The following is a 17262-nucleotide window of genomic DNA, read 5'->3' as shown; positions in this document are numbered from 1 at the left end:
TATGGGAAGCTGGAGGCCTGAACACAGTATTGCTGTTTTTAGTGAAATGTTTTTGAATGTTTAGGAGAGGGTACTGTTAAAGCCTGGGAAGAGTTAAGGGACAGAATATTTATCTCCAACTAGTCAGAGCATTTGTCTTTTAATTCCATCGATCTTTAGTTTTTAGAAAGCCTTGTTATCCAGACTGACTTTTTTGATCTTCCATTAATCTTTGCCTGTGTGAGGTATTGTGGCAAGGAGTTTCAGGTAAAAAAAATTCAACTCTGCAAGATTAATGGTTAGCCTACTATGAATGGTGGTTCTCTGTTGTGGGACATGAAAGCTAGAGTTTCTTTTTTGTAAGATTTTTCTTTCAGGTGCTCTGAAGAAAGCCTATAGCAAAGTGTTTAAGGCAACTCACAAGGGAATTGGTCTTTGGTTGCCTGAGGGACTAGGGAGGGCTCAGTAGAGAAGAGTAACCTATATGAGGCCAAGGGCAAAATTTCACTTGTACAGGGAAGAGTGAATATTTTAGAAGCCCGTGACCAGTAGACACAAAGACCTTCAAATGTCAGTCATTGACTCAAATCCACCTCCTATCTTAAGCATCTCAAGCCAGTGACATTGTGCAGTAGCTGTTTCACCTCCACGTGCTAGATGTCATTGGCTTTTTTTTTGGAAGCAGTGCCATGCCATATATTGACATTCACATTGTACAGAAACTGAAGCTGCTAGGTTTCCCACGCAGAGCTGCTAAACCTCACTGAAAACCCTGCCGTGTCCAAATGAAAGGTTTTTATGTGGGAATGAGCTACAGACTAAGGTCAGTACCTCTCGAGTTAGAATGGGAGCCTTAGCTTTTATAACGGAGACAGGACCTCTGTCTGTCTGTACAGCAGCTACACAATGGCACCTCAGTGTCAGCTGTCCCCTCTGTGAACTACCATGGTACAAACAAGGTATTATACCTGCTCTGGGGACAACTAGAAGTCTGTGTTTGGCAGTGTTCCTCAGTGCCAGCTGCCTTTATTAAATGATGCATGTGTGTGAACACATACAAGAAAATTGTAGTTGTAGAAGGAAAAACAACGTCCTCCGTTTACTTCAGTGGGGATAAATCTGAAATCTGATTTGCCTGATTCATCTTTTGACAGTTGACAACATAGTTTAAAGACTAGCAAGGAAGGAAAATATATTTTGATTTCTCAAAGGGCAGTTTAAATACAGAAGGGCAAAAGGTAGCTTTAAAGAAGGAGGGGGGGAAAAGGGTGTCACCATGCTTTTGGGGGGAACAAAATGCCCCAAACACAGTCCTGGAGGATGGTCACAAAATGGGTGTGTCGATTTAATAGCTGTCAAATTCAGTATCAATCAGAATCTCTCAACTGATATTGTTTCTCTGCATCAGCAGTGTGTCTTTCATAGACACCTAGGTAAATGCAGCTGCTCTTTTGTGTCTCTGTATGGCTGAAACACTACAAAGACATCTCTCCAGGGTGATGGAGGTAAAATGGTCCAAATCAGTGTAATGGCTGCATCCTTGCCTTGTCTTCGTAAAAGTGAACCACAGCACATGAAACATGTAAAATGGAAACATAGCATGTACCCTTTTGAAATGTATTGCTGCTGGATTCTGTTGTGAGCAAGTATTTTGAGGCAGCTAAGAATGATGGCCATGTTTGTTATTCTGAATAAAAAGGTGTAAAGAATAATGAAGTTCATCTTGCCATGATAATTTTATTCCAAAACTGTTTCTTATAAAGGTTTCTTTTAAGTATTGCATTTTCCTTTGACTCATTTGGTTTTGGCTGCTGCCAGAGACACATACTGAGCTGTGTAGCTCAGTGGTTTGATCTAATAACTTCCAAGTAGGCTCTATGCTGCTGAACAAAAGTCACTTTAGTAACAAAGTAGGTAGGATTTCCTCTGTGTAGGAAACTCAGAAGCAGTGTGATCTATCTGACCTATAAAAGCTTGGTTTCAGATCTCTGAATCCTCTCAAGAGGCAGCTACCAGGTTTGTTCAGTGTTAGACATGTTTTGAGTGAGTAAGTGCCTTGAAGTCCATTGGCTGATACAGAGCAAATGGTCCTGAAAAGTCTTGATATTGACAAAATATGTGTATTGTTGTTAATCTTGGAGCATTCAAAGGTGTTCAGTGGTACTGTAAGTTATCTCCTGGAGGGGACAGTGAAACAGTATTGTCTACGTTTCTGTAAAATCATGTTTCTTTTATTTCTGTTAAATACTTCAGGGTTGTCCTGTAGGAAAGCAAGGCGTGTCTGTTCTGTGGTGGATTGTGTGTGAACTTCAAGGGGGAAGTGTGGGTACATACACAGGATGGCTAAAACTAACGTGCCACTTCCATTTGTGGGTGCCTTGCAAGTGCTGTTGACAGGATGTGTCTTTATCTCGGCAGTGGAGATTTTGGAGATTCAGTTATCCACGTGATGTGGATGTGGTAGGTCATGATGGTTGCAAGCTACATGTCTGGGAAGTGCAAGGCAGGATATGTTCATTGTACTTGGGAAAGAGCTGGCAGTGCAGCATGGTGGAAACAACAGAAGTCCGTGTGTTCTGTGTTGCTGAAATTAAGAGGATACAATGGGAGATTGGGGTTGGGAGATGAGGATGTGTATACAGGAAGGTGTTATGGCTGGGTGTATGCGGTTAGGTGGGGTGGATGCCTCCAGGATATGAGAGGGGGAGGGTGGGGGAAGTGGCTTGGGCAGCAGCAGGGCAATATTCAGTGTTCATGATGAAGGCTTTTCTTTCTCCTTGTCCCCTAGATCTCCTATCCCCCAAGTGATGAGGACAGCGATGACTCTGAGGGAGAGAACCAGGAACTTGCTCAGATCGACAGAGGTAAAGGGATGAAGATAGAAGGATCCTGGGATACTACGGCTGAAGTCAGTTTTTCTTTTCACTTGTGCTCTTGCAAGCGCCTCCTTCTCAGTCCCCAGTGTACCACAATCAGATGCATTAAATCAGTCACTTTTGAAGCATTTGGGACCTCACAGGGAGAGGCTGGTGTTATCGGATGCTGCAGTTGCATTTTTACCACCAGAAATAGACATGTTAACCATGTGTTAAAGTCCCAGTGCTGCAGAGATGGTCCACAATTGTGCCAGCAGCAGAGCTGGGACTAAAAATTTGTCTTCTATTCCATGCTTTTGCACTTGTCATCTTTGTTCTGGGTTTCCTCAGCCTTGCTATTTTGAATTTTAACCTTCAGTTCATTCCCCTGGACTCATTATTTGATTATCTCTCTCCCTTCCTCCTAGACTGTTGGTATTGTGCAGCCCTATTCTTGCATCTAGTGAGAGTCTTTGATAGAGAAAATACAGGTGCTCTGCAGTTGTTTTTGGACTTGATATAAAGTAGCTTAGCTGCACATGAAATCTGTAGTAAATGCATCTCTTAAATTATGCTATGTTTGCCATTAGTGCATGCCCTGTGCCCAGGTTCAAGCAGATTCTAATGCAGAGGAAGCAGAAGTTCAATTCCTGACCCACAGGACATGCCCTGTTAGAATTCAAATCCTTACTCTGTATGCGTAGCATAAGAAGATCTCAGCAGAAGAGATAAAGCATGCCTAGCTTGTGGCTGAAGACAGGTTCTCTTGTGTGACAAGTCTTGTAATAGAGGACTTTTATTTCCAGAAACCAGATCTCATTTATTTGAGCTATAAAGGTGACACTTAGAATAGTGTAACTTACTGGGTTCTTCTGCCCTGAGAACTGGTCACTAGAAGTTAATGTTTTTGGCTAGAGGCAAGTGCCTAGCAACACATTTGTAAGCTCATGTCTCCTCCGCCTTGAGGAGGTGAGGTGGGTGACAGATCTATGTTCTTTCTCTGGAACTAGACTTCCAGGTGATGGTTTGAAAGGGAATGACATCTAGCAATCTGGTCTGAAAAAAGGTCTGGAAACTTCCAAAGGGAAGCATTCAGCTGGGAGGGTGCTTCATCTCGGGAAGAGAAGATGGGGAAACAGCTCAGACGTTTACTTGGGAGGAAATGAAAACAGCAGGTCAGGAGAAAACAGGCCCATTTTATTAGGCTGTGGGACACAGATCTGCTCTGCCACTTCTCAATCTCCTCCTCCCACTAGAGAGAAGACGGAATTGTACTCTGACTCCTCTGGCCACCAACCAGCTCCAGAACCAGGAAAACCAATGCTGCAAGGTTCGGGCCCTCTTCCATGCCAGCCTAGACCGCCACAGCTCGGAAGAGGAGCTGGAGCGCATCAACCGAGAGTTTGCCGCCGAGAAGCGGAAGTGGTCCCAGGTCAGCCGGCTCACCTGCTGCAGCGATGGCAACAACGCCTCCTCCAGTGACGAAGAAGTGAAGAACTTGTGCGCCATGTCCTTCCGGCCCGTGGCAGAGCAGGGTGATGGCCTCCACGCCAGCCCGAGCCCCGTGCTGTTCAGTGCCTCCCCTCCCAAGAGACTCCAGCCCCTGGTGCGAAGCCCGGCCTCCGGATCTTTAATCCTCACAAGTGTTGGGGCAGGCCTTGAGCAGGTCATGCCTTGTAAGAGACATCGGCAAGGATATGGGGATAAGGTCAGCAGGCCCAGCCTTGACCTGGAAAAAATGCAGCAGGTAAGGCAGAAGTTCACGTGAGGAAAGCAGCGTTGCTTGAGAAAAAGGCCTGGTAAGCAAAGACAGGAAAAGGTTATTGAGGCAAGGATCAATAAATTCATAGAGTTGCTTCTTGTGGTCATGTCTTCAGGGGCACACCTTCAGGGTACTTCTGCTGTCTGTCTAGGATAAATTGGGGTAGGTGTAGATACCCCTCCTGAGAGGTAAAGGCACTGCTTCTTGGGTGGCTCCTGCTACACTTTGGCTGTTCTCTTGCTACCCCAGGAGGAAGGCAGCACTTGTACTGTCCAGTTCATTGCATGGCACAGGAACGAAATCACTGGCATTTGCTTTCAAGTTACCACTGCTTCCATGATCTGACCTATGTCACTTATTCCAAAATAAATTAATTGCTTAGCATGTATAAAAAATGCCTTTGGTGAAAGTGGTTGTCGATGTGACGATGATAGGAATTTCCACACTTGCTGACCTTCTTGGGCCTAGATCTGTCTATGCCTTCTAGGAGTTCTATAGCGATGTAAAAGAGTGCTTTTTTACCTTCTTAACACTTTACAAACTGCTTAAGTTTGCTCTAGATGCAGTTACTCTTGATTTTGCAGGACTTTGGTTTGGCCTGGGACTGAGGTGTAGAAATGCTAGAAGTTTGCCTCATCTCTGCAGAGCATGGGAAATGGGGCAGGCTGCCCTGTGCAGTTCCCATCTGGCGCCTCTCTTTCAAAAGGCCGTGCTGTAGAGTTAGTATTTAATGTCTCTTCATTATTTTTCTATTTGGAATGGTGTAGTGTCAGTTTAAAAGGATATCTGCAGACATCTGCTGGCCCTGGTACATTGCAATAAGTTAAAAACAATTATTTTCAGTTCTGAATTTCCTCTCATTAGGAAAGAATTTCACTGCCTCTGGTTTGTTGGATGTACTAGTTTTAACCTTGCTTGCAACACTTCCTTTAAGCCTACAAGATGGACCCACTAAAAGAAAGGACTATGCATTTATTTTCTAAGACCCCTAAAAGTGAGGTTTCTATTTCCCTATTACATTGTTGGTTTTTCTCAGTCCTGCTGGCAGCATACATCCCATGAATACATAATGCAGAGACTTGTTTTCAGTATGGTTTTCTTCACCCCCTTTTCAACCTTCTAGCCAAGTTTCTGCTCACAGAACATTCAAAGGGCCCAGTCTTGCATTTCACATTACCCAAATCTTCTACTGATACTGACAGACTTTAATTAGTCTCACATCCTTATGAGAGAAGAAAAAAGCTGCTAAGCCTGTGCCCAGGCTTCTATTTTTTCCAGAGTGCACATAAGTAAATGGGGAAATGTTTCTTTTGGCCCAGGTGATTTCTCTGATTTGGATGCCAGGCATAGCATCTGTCTGCTCTCCCTCATGCATCTTTCAGCTCTGTCTTTAGGAGTATATCGATAAAAGTTAGGGGCTAACTTAAACTAGCTTTCCAAACTATTGGCTTTTTCTGGGGAAACTTTGTGAGAATAATTGGCTTCCTTGTCCATTTGCTCTCTACACTTCTGGATTAATTGTGGCAAATATTTTTGCAAAAGAAGTTGAAATCTGGAGTGGGGGTGGCAGTGTGTTATTTAAAAAACATTTTTGCTGTGGATGTCATTAACATTCCATGGTTGTGGAATCCATGTTATAAATAAAGGATAGTCAGCTGGTGGATTTAATTTGATGGGAAGTGTACTGAGAGCACAACATGACATGACACACACATGCACAGTGAGATGCAGCCTGAATATTTTATTTGGTCACCTGTCTTATTTTTATAGTTTTAATTGGTTAACTTTCAGCCAGTGACATCTTCAAGCTTTATGATGAGTCTTTGTTTGCGACCTGTACTTATTTCTCCTAGGAAAATCATTCATGACTCCCATTCCCCAATAAAATTGGACCAGGGTGTTTCTATTTTGGTCTGTTTCCATTTTCCAACAAAAATGGTTCTTAACTGCCTGGGTGGTGTGTGGCATCACGTGTTTCTTAGTCAGGTAAATGATGCATATGAGGAATGTTAACATTAAACAGGCTACTTCAAGGCTTCTGGGCTCTGAACATCAAGCTTTTCTTGCTTTGTGATTCTTATCCTTCCTATCATATGCTTGCCCATGAGAGCACAGCTGAAAAGTTTGTCAGCTAAACTTTTTTTTTTGAGCAGCAGATGTGGCTTTCACTCTTATCCCTGAGCCTTACTTCCCATTTCTGCAGCTCTCTGCAGCTGACAGATGACAAAGAGTATCAGGCAAGATGAATTTGTGCCTGAAGCAAATGTGCTGTGAGATGAGAAGACACTTTGGGGGTGTGATGCGGTATGGGTAACTCAAGGGTGGATGAAGAGATGCCAAGTGCTTTGCATCAAATTCTATTTATCTTGGACGGTGATGGAATATTGGTCCAGAGAGTTGAGGTGTAGAGTGGCTCTGTGTTGGGATGTTTAAGAAGATTTTGCTTCCTCCCATGGTTGGTGCCAAGTGGTATCCAAATGTCTCCCTGTATTCCAGTGATTTGGTGCCTTTTGGTAAAAAAGAGGAGCAAATTTGGGAGACAAGTGGGTTGGGGGGCAATCAGAGTGCTTTTAAGAAGTTAGGGAATTGCTGTCTTTTCTTGGCTTGTTAATAAATGGAAATCTCCATCATCCATGCCTTTCAGTTCAGCCTCCTGCAGCAGGGAAGGCTGTACCAGGAGCAGGTTTAAAAAGCCCTATTTTGGTTAGATGCCAGCCTATGCCTTTCCAGCTTCACAGGGTACAGTAATTCAGCCCTTCTGTGTCCCAGACATGAGTTTGGACTGTTGGCAGATGTATTTCCCACCCTGGCTGGTCAGCTGGCCCACACAGTGTCTCCCTGTTGAGGCCAAGTGAGGATATTGCAATGCATGCTTTTCTTTGCTTCTCCAAAGGCCTAGAAAATTAGCTCAGAAGACTTCTATTCTTTCCCTTAATTGGGCAGAAATGCCCTGGCTTGTGCAGACACTTGCTTTGCTGCAGTGAATGCCCTCTCCCAGCACCCCTTGATCATGGTCCCTGTTCAGACACTTCATCGCATGCAGGCCCTGGCTGCCAACCACTTGCTATTTAATGAAGCCTGCTGCCACTCTGCATGGCTGCTACCACTTTAGCATATCTGGCTTTTTTGGCAATGCTGAGAGCATAAGGTCAAGGAGAGCAGGGACATCCTTGGGTTCAAGGTGAAGGCACCAGGTTCACCTGAGACATAAGGAAGTCTAGGGTGTCACAAAGACTTCTTGGAGCTGGTGAGCTCGTTCCCAGGGGACTAATTGGTCTTGGCATATTGTGTAAACAGAGAGGAAGTAAAGGATCCTCCTGTGCTCTTCAGTGGGACTGCCAGGAGCACCTTTGAAATCTACTTAAAAAAGCTTGTGAAGTCAGAGTTGTAGCATTTGCAGGGAGAAAGATCTTTTGGAGGGAGAGCAGCTTTGGGCTGGTACAACAAGCAGTCCAAATTCTTTGTGTGGCTAGGTCCCTGATATGGAAAGCATAATTTTGAAGTACAAGGCAGAGAGTATGGGTACATGGGTATATTTCCAGATATGCTGCAAAGTGATTAGATAAGCTTCGTGTCTTGCTTTCTGCTGTGGTTTGCCTGCTTGTATAAATGGACAGAATCAGTAATTCATAGAATCTCTTGAGTTAGAAAGGACCTACAAGTTCTAATCCTGGCCCTGCACAGGACAGCACTAAGAATCACATCACATGCCTGAGAGTGTTGTCCAAATGCTTTTTGAACCTTGGCAGGGCTGGTGCCATGGCCACTAACCTGGGGAACCTCTTACAGTGCCCAGCTACCCTCTGGGTGACAAACCTTTTCTTATATCCAACCCAAACCGCCCCTGACACAGCTTCAGGCCATTTCCTTGGGTTCTGTCACCGGTCACCACGGAGAAGAGAGCAGTGCCTGCCCCTCTGCTTCCCCTCGTAAGGAAGTTCTAGACTGCAATGACGTGTCCTTTCAGTCTCCTCTTCTTCCAGCTGAACAAGCCAAGTGATCTCAGCTGCTCTTTATTTGGCTTCCTCTACAGAGTGCCAATACCATTTTATTTTGGAGGCTTAGTGCATTCTTTGAAATGCAATGAGATGCTAGGATGAAAAAGGCTATCAGAGAAGAGAAACATGCATCCCAGGCTAACATTTGGATTGCTCATTGCAGGCTCTGCACCCCCTTTGGTGGGTGACTAGTTTCACTGCAAGACATAGGAGTGGATCTTCATCTTGACACTGGAATGGCCTGGATAAAGTGCTTGATGAGAATCCTAATTTGGGCTTAGCTGTGTAATATCAAGACCATCTTCCTTCTGCTGTATGTTTCAGTACTGGCATTTTGGTTGGACTGAGCATTGGTGGGGTGGGTGATCAGCTCTGAAAATGTCCTTTGAGTCAATACTGGTTGCACAGAGGCTGCAGAACAGCACTCGCCACACGTGACCAAGGACCCCGTGTGCGACCCTGCTGCACTGGGGTCTGGGCTTTGGGCTGCTAATGGCTCCAGGGTTGAGACTTCCATATCCTTAGCACAGCTGGGTTTTGCCCTTGCCTGTCTCTCCAGGACTTGACAAATAGCTTCCAGATAGGTTCCACGTGTGAGCTCATGAGTCCTTTTCACCTCTTGGCCTCCCATTTGAATCCAGGCCTTTTCAGAATTGTTACCATCTGTTTGCCCATCTGAGCTTCTCTCTGTGGCGAGAGGGTGGCGGAAAATCTACTGCTGGTGCTGGTGGCAGTTTCATCGCAGTCTCCGCCCTGGGCCTCTCCAGAGTGACTGAGTGGAGTTCAGGGGCCTGTGCTGAGCATAATGGCTTACACCACCAGAACTTGTCTCTCAGGTGTGGGAAGTTGGGCCATAGCAGTTCTTTGTGGGTTTGTTAAAGCAACAAAGTAAAGAAAGTGTTGCAGAAACTGATTGCATCAGTAGAGAATGAGAAATTCCACTTCTGGTAACCTCCTGCAATTTTGTTTTAATTTTTCAGCCCCAGAAATATGCTGCAGCAGCTGTTCTTCCAGCATAGAAGTGCCTGTCTATCTCAACCCTGACAGTGTTTGGCACTAAAGTGGCCAGCAAACAAATGCTATGTGTGGCTGCTGCAAGGCAGTCCTAGCATGAGGAAATTTGGGGCTGAACATGATCGATGACATTGTCTGGTCTGCTCACCTGCAAGGATGTAGTTCCATGGTGGGTGGGAGGCTCTGGGACTCTAGACATGTATAATATGAGTGGGAGATGGGGCATGGTACAGGTATGTTGTTCTTTGCATCTTTGAAGGAGCTGAGGAGGTGTTCTCCTGTGGTTTGATCTCTGTTGTAAAGACTGGCTCAGTGCCAGCTAGCTGATGTCCAGTTAGCTGACATCAGACATTGATAGTCTGACAGTGGTGGGGAGAAAAGCGTGCTGTCTGGGAGGTGGAGAGAGACTCAATAGCAGGGGAAATCATGAGGAACTCCACCTAGCCTCAAGGAGGTGATTATGATTCTGCCAGGCAGCAGATACCTCTGTCTCTGTATCTCGTAAGTGTTCCCTGGATGGTTATCTAATTCATGCAAAAACACTAGGAAGTGCCTGTGTGCAGCTGCAGCTGGATGAATTGGAATATAAGAGAGGAGTAACCCATGTACAACTTGGCCTAGCTGCTCCTTAAAAAGCATAATGATTTCCTCCTGGAAGAGGCAAGTAAGTTGACTATGTTGTCTTTTAACTGTGACAGTAAGGTTCATCTTGCTGCCAGCTTGTAAATGCCAAAGGCAAGACAGGCAGGATAATCTAGTCCTATTCCTAAATTCTCTGCATCAACCAGTGTACCAGAGATTAGAGCATTCTCACAGAATGGTTGAGGTTGCAGAGGCCCTCTGGAAGTTACACAGCCTTATGTCAACAGCTTCTCCGGGAGGATCTCTGTTCTCTGTGCATTGTTGAAATACAGAATTAATTTTAGTGCAAGTCCACTCCAGTTCTGCCTTGCCCCGTGGCAACTATTGATACTGTGTTCAGCTTTAGGTGTGCTGCTAGCAGATTTTCATTCTGAGCACGCATCTCTTTGCACCTCTTCCACTGTTTTGTGAGCCCTGGCACAGAATGTGTAGTCCATTCCTAGAGCCAAATGCTTCTGTTCTTCTCCCTTTGTTTTACTTCCTTGTTTTGTCTCAGTACATTTTTGTTCTGTTTTTGTAATATGTGCAAAGGGACAACAGTTCAAGAGGGAAATGGACAAATGAGCTGCTGTCTGGAAATACTTATCGGTCTCTTTTTCCTGGGGTATGTGGCTGTGTAATTTTGCTGCCTTTTCCTGGAAGCTTGCATGCTGGTGAATATATCCATCTGGACTACCAAGGGAAGGTAAGCCAGTAGCTAGAATATATGTTGAGACATCTGAAATGTGGTTCCTTGAGGTGCTACTGTGAATCATGAAAGAGAGCAGGGATTAGGTTGGTCAGGGTTATTTGGATAACACCAGACAGCTTGGTTGAGCAAAAGGAAGATGAGGGAAGGGAATTTGATGTGGCTGAAGTTTGAGAAGCAGCAGAGATCCGTGGAATAGGAAGGTTAAGAATGATGGAGACAGAGCTACAGAGAGTATTTTTGTTGTATTAAGATTCCCAAAGGGACAATAATAGCACCTGGCACCAGCGGCAGAAAATTATGAGCCTGCAGTTCAAGCCAAGGGCTTATCACTTAGACTGGCAGGCTTGCTGGCTACCTTCCCAACGTTGCTTTCTTTTTTTTCCTCAAAACTCTAAAGCCTGGTAAGAAGGTATTAGACTAGAGCTGAGTCTTTGGCTGCAGTCCAAAGAGAGGAGATCAAGTGGGCACCACTGGCATGTGACTCAATGAGAAGTGCTGAGTGATGCTGTGTAGGACTTGAACTCTTGGTCTGATTCTGATGGTTAAGTAGGCCTTAGAGGAGCAAATTGGGAAGGAGGTAAAGCCCTTCCATCTGAAAGCATCTGCCAGAAGCTCTGCATGTGAATGGACAAGGTTGAGGTTTTAACCTCTTTCATTTTGCTCTCAAAGCACCACGTAAAATGATTCCTACTGAGCTAATAGAAGGAAAAGCCCATATCTGCTAGCTGTGGTTTATGGTGGGCTGCCACAGAAAACATCACTAAGCAAAACCGAGAGTTCCTAACTGCAGCAACAACACAACTGATTAAAATGTGACTGGATGTGGGGTGAGCAGCAGTCATAGAGTGGGTGCTGGATTGGATCCCCAAGGGTGGCCATCCTGCAACATATCACTGTTCTGTCTCTTATGTGTTTGCTTCTGGTCCTTTTCAAATAAGGTTTTCTGAAGGATATTTTCTTTCTTGTTTTGATACAGTACTGTGTAGGAGGATAATGTTAGCATGTTGTTTCCCAGTCCCTGAGTTCAGCCCAAGTAATCTCAGAAGCCTAATAGATTAAGAAATTTTGCTGCAACATGTGTATATGTTTCAAAATCACCAGCTTGAAGATGCTGCTTGGAAGTGAAGGTCAGGACTTTCTCTGCAGTGCTCTCCTCTTCTGCAGTAGGGCTGGATTGTCCTCACCTCCCCCAGCCTTGATGTGTCTAGACAAAAGGGGCTGCCTGGGTTGGGTCCCAGTGTGGCTGTTGATTTGGCCAGATACCTCTCCCTGCCCACTCCTCCCTCAGCATGTGGCTCACTGTGATACAAGTATCTCATCCTTGCCTGGGGAGAGAAGGAGTCTGCAGGTGGCTCCACCATATGCTGTCACTGCTCAAGTTGTATTTGGTCTGCGAGTGAATGGATCTCTCTTCAGGGGTAATAAGTTGCATCCTTTGCTTGTGATAGCAACATCTGAAAAGGAGAGACCCTTACAGTTTAGCTCTTTGGAGGGCCAGTGAAGTGGCTTGAGGAAACTGGGGAGGGTAAATGGCTATTTAGAACCAATCTGGTTATTCCTCATATAGTCCAGAGGGCATCTGATGGTGGTGGCAGTTTTCTGCTTGCTTTTCTGACTCTGTTGAATAGGTAACGAAACTGAAATAAGCAGTAGAGATAGATTAGTTTTTTTTTTTTCTCTTTGTTCCTACTTTACCACCACTAAGTGTTGAATTCCCTTAGAATTCAGCAGCCACAAGATAACAGGGGCTGCTGTTGCTTAGAATTTAGATGGTTATAGACTTGTTTCAGAGCACTATACAGAAGAGATGGTAGCAAGGAATGGAAAACAAGAGCCTGGTTTTCCTTAGCTCTTCCCTGGCATTGCTTAGCTCTGTATCTGTGAACCAGAACACCTTCCTTGCCCAGCATGGCTTGGCATTGGTGTCTGAGAGGTGGCATGGGAGTGCTTTGCACCCAGCAGTCTCCCCTGGGGCACTGCCTATGAGTGAGAAGGAAGGAGGGAGGTGGTAGTATGAGTGGTAACAGCAGGAACAGGGCAGTCATGTGATGGTGCTGATTAACTATTAATGCCAGGCGTTTGTGCTCCAGTTTGTCACCACACATGGGGAGCAAGCAGCTTGTCCGGAGCATGTCTGAGTCTTGAAAATGCAGCAGCCATTTATTACTGCTCAATAGGCAGAAGCTGGCTGAGCTTTTAAGACCAAGCCTGTGACTAAAGTAAACACTCTAGGAAATGCTGTATTTGAGACAAGCTTTGGAGTGGTAGAATAGCCAGACTGGCTGTCAACAACACAGCTGTCCTTGGCATGGGCAGGGGTTTAGCTCTGATTTTCTGCCTTAGCTCTGAATAACCTCTCCATTGTTGGCTCACATGAGAACCACACTGCTGGGCCCTGCTCGCACTTTCTTTCAGCCTGTTGATGCCAATGGGAGTTTTGGGCATTGGTCCACAGCTCATCTCACAGGGGGAGGCACTCAGTAGAGGCATCTACTTCTCATGTAGATGGAGACTGAGTTAAACCAGAGCAGATTCCCTTGTAAAACTCCCTACCCTTTTCCAGAGCTGTGAGCTCAGATACACTTCTCATTGAGCTGCAATTTATTTTGAAGAAATGATGACCAATAAGGTAGAGACAAGCCCCCCCTCTTCAAGACAAAAAAACATGTAACAACGCTTTTTCTAAATTAAAGATTTCAAAAACATAGGTGTCCTGGGGTCTACAGGTAAATTGAAAATAAAACACAAATGAAGATACTTACAAGAAACCCTATGAAACTTGCTGGTTTTCCTCATTGCAAACAACCTTTTTGGTTTCCTGCTGGACTTCAACTGCTTATGCAAAGCAGTTTTCATAGGAATGAATTTGTAAAACTGAGCTTTGTCTAGAGTGTTAGAACTTAATGTAAATGAAGTCTGTGGTCATGTCTATACTAGGGAAGACTGTATTTTTAATTCAAAAACATGCTTGTGCTTTAAAATTCTGGCATATATTTGCAAGCTATAATTTCACCTTCACATGTTTGATTATGGAAAAAACAAGTTGATCTGCTGTACAAAGGATAAAACCTTAAAATGCTTTGCAAGTTACTTTGCAGTCTTATTGTAAGCATGCTCTTTTTGACAGCATAAACAAAATAAAAATTTCTCTACCCGTGGAGGCTTTAGAAACTCCCTATCTTGCCTGTGACTCAGAGGCTCATCAAAAAATCCTAGAGGCTCTGCTATGATGGTATGTGGGTATATTATGATGAAGAAACAGGTTAAAAAAATAATTTTCCAAATTTCAAATCTAGTCGGTATGTGTAATTCCTAATATAGGTAGAAATATCTCTAAAATAGAGCTAGTCAGTTGTCTGATTTTTCTCACTTCTGTGAACCTGTTCCCTGTTATGTTTCAGGTGATGTGGTTTGCAGCTGGGAGAACCACCATAGGTCAGGGAAAGCCCTGCGTTTGTTCAGGAAAGTGTTACTGCTACTGTTTGCTGTATGTGCTGGAAAGACAGACAGACCTCACACAAGAACATGGTGTACCTGGCTGGATGATAAGACTGTATATTGATCATACTTTAAAGCGAGTCTTTAAGTAGCAGTGCTTTGTTCAGAGCTCTGGTGGAAATAGCACAGCGAGTTCATGGTATGCTTATTTTCATTGTAGTACTGAATTTCGTGTGCTGTCCAGTCAAGCTCTTAACTAATTTTCAACTTAATATAATCTCTTGTTTTCCTCTGAATAACATAACCAATCCTATTAGTTTCAAATTATTGTTAGCAGAATGAGTGCGATTATGAGCACTGAAAGTGGTGCTCTTGGAAAATATTTTCTAAGCAGAAAGATTTACAGAACAACTATTCTAACATTCTTGTCTCTTTTCTTTCATAGTACACCAATGTTCTATTCAAGCCTGACTGCTACAAGAAGTGTGAAAGGCATTTTTGCTGTGCTAGTTTGTCCTGTTTGCATTTTGCAGACTATGGGCAGTTGTGCTAAACAGCTCATGGACTCTCTAGAGCTGAGTGAAATGGTAAAACCACAAGAAGCTGAAAAAGGCCAGATTGCTATCTCATGATGGGGCTGCTGGTAGGGTTAGAGGTAGAAAGAGCTGTAGCTACTGCTGCAACTGTGAGACTTGCCTATGTTGCTCAGTCCACTGTATAAAACTCTGTACTGAGCTGAGGCACTGGTTCATTTGCTTTCTGGATGCAAGCATCCAAATCATTCAAACACCCTCTAAACTATTCATATAAATGGATGTAAACTTTTGCTTTTGTTACCAACCTTACTCTGTACAGAGGATCCTAATGAACTTGGCCTTGAGACATTCCGGTCACTTTTTAATGTGTTAATCTGTACTTCTGCCTTTCTGCAGTGTGTGAGGGAAGGAGCCCTCTTAGTCCTAGAGCATGACTGTTTTGTAAGTGTGAGATGGGCCGAAATCCTGAGCTGAAAGAAGGAAACACTGATATGATTTGTGCATTAAAACTGATGCATGTGTTCTGAACACTGACATGTGTTATACAGGCTCTGACATGATCTTGCAAGCTGTTGAGTTGATGGTTTATTTCCAAATACTTGGAAGGTGGATCTTGATGTTGACAATGGAGTGGCATGCTTGAGGGCACCAGTTCTCCAGCAAATACTTCATGCAGAGCTCTGAGGGTTGCTGTGCTCTGTTAACACCTGTTTAGAAGGACAGTGATCTGCTTCCAACTCCAATGGTGCCTCACTGCCCTCACATAGGGGAGTTTAAAAATGTTGGCAGGAGTAATGTGTATTCTGTGCTGGTACCCATGGACAAGTAGAGATGGTGAAGCTCACTCAGCTCATTGGAGTGTCCAGGGAGAAACACTGCTTGCTTGAATTGGTTGTTTTGTTTCTTGCACTGGGAATGGTTCCCTGGGCCAGCTTTACATCATCTCAAGCCATGTGCATCTGTGAGGATGTGAACGAAGGGATGCAAAATGGTATCAGAATCTGCAAGTGCTGATCAGCAGTGCTGAAGGGAGCCTTATGTCTGCTTAAAAGGAAGGACAGTGCACCAGGCAGGAGATACTGGCTTCTCTGGAATATTTGCAAGCTGTTCACATGGGTACAGGCCTAGTCCTTTCACAGTTGGTAGGTCGAACCCCATCACAAGTTCTGAGTTTCAGCACTCAAGCATCACGTGAGCAAGACCCTGTGTGCTGTGCAGTGTTGTGCTGTGAGGCACATGTGGGCAGACCCTGCTCCATGTGGGCATGGGAGAGCGATCTCCAAGCGCAGTCATTAGTTATGTTCTGCATAAATGGATTAGCTCCCTGGAGTAAGAGGCCTTTATCCTGTTAGCTGCCTAGCTGCTTCAGCATGTTCCCTTGTCGCTAAAGTGTAAGTGAGGTTCAGTGGGGAAGAGGAGCAGGGGGATGAGTAGGTGATTGAGTGGGGAATGTGGGAACAGTTGGCTTACGTCATCATTCCTCTCTGTGGTGATTAGTGTTGTACTACTCCAACTTCATGGATGTCTATTTGTAGGCAAAAATGGTATCTCAGGTTTGTTAATCATCTTCTGGTCTCCAATTTCTAATGTAGTATACATTTATCTTCATGTGCTCATGCAAACACATGAGATTTCCCGAACAGGTATAGTCATGTGAAAGGAGAATATGCTCAAATATTTTGCAGGGCAGTGCAGACATGATACATGTGTGAGTCTTGCAAGGAGAAGAAGAGGAACTCTGTTGCCCTGTGTTCAGAGCCTTGGGATGTTTGCTTCTGTCAGACAGGCTTGTTTTGGCTTTCCAAAGCTGTTTATATAGTCAGTCTGCATTTGGCTTTTTCAAAGTTTCCCTGCTGTCCATGAATCCAAGTTATCATCTGAAGATGTGACCTTATGTGTTAAAGTTCCACTTGTGAGTGCTCCCAGCAGCACCAGATGAACCCAAGGCAAGGGTTCCCATAGGGTATTGTCCTTTGCACTCAGCTGGAGAGCGTGGGAGGCAATTCAGAGCCACCTTTTGAGGTTCCTATTATGAAGATCCAGGCCACTGACAAATCATTTCTTCATTTAGTGCAAAGACTATATCTCATGTTGCCCTATTTTTGAGAAGCTCCACTAAGATAAATCCTCTGGCTAAAAATCTCATTAAAGGTACATATTCCAGGTTCTCCTCAGAGAAAACCCACTGATCTCCACTGGATATTTTCTGTGGTGGATTAGGTAGATTTAGTATGGGTTTTATACCTCCTGAAAAGTTCCTTGTGCTAAATTTAGGGCAGGGTTTTGGACTGACAAACAAGCATTTAAGTCCAAGAATTTTTACTTTTAAACATAAATACTTCATATG

General features: G+C 44.3%; 1 protein-coding gene across 3 annotated transcripts in view; it reads left to right on the top strand.

Moving 5' to 3' along the window:
* The window catches only part of LOC128805354 (uncharacterized), a 60340-nt gene that overhangs the window by 16424 nt on the left and 26654 nt on the right, over positions 1–17262 (top strand). For all 3 annotated transcript variants that reach the window (XM_053973980.1, XM_053973982.1, XM_053973981.1), the window contains exons 2-3: positions 2768–2843; positions 4091–4581. In XM_053973980.1, coding sequence (XP_053829955.1) covers positions 2768–2843; positions 4091–4581 — 567 coding nt within the window. The remainder of the gene's footprint in view (positions 1–2767; positions 2844–4090; positions 4582–17262) is intronic.

Source organism: Vidua macroura, chromosome 3, assembly GCF_024509145.1.
Source record: "Vidua macroura isolate BioBank_ID:100142 chromosome 3, ASM2450914v1, whole genome shotgun sequence".
Classification (NCBI taxonomy): Eukaryota; Metazoa; Chordata; class Aves; order Passeriformes; family Viduidae; genus Vidua; species Vidua macroura.
This window is presented reverse-complemented; position numbering and strand designations above follow the sequence as displayed.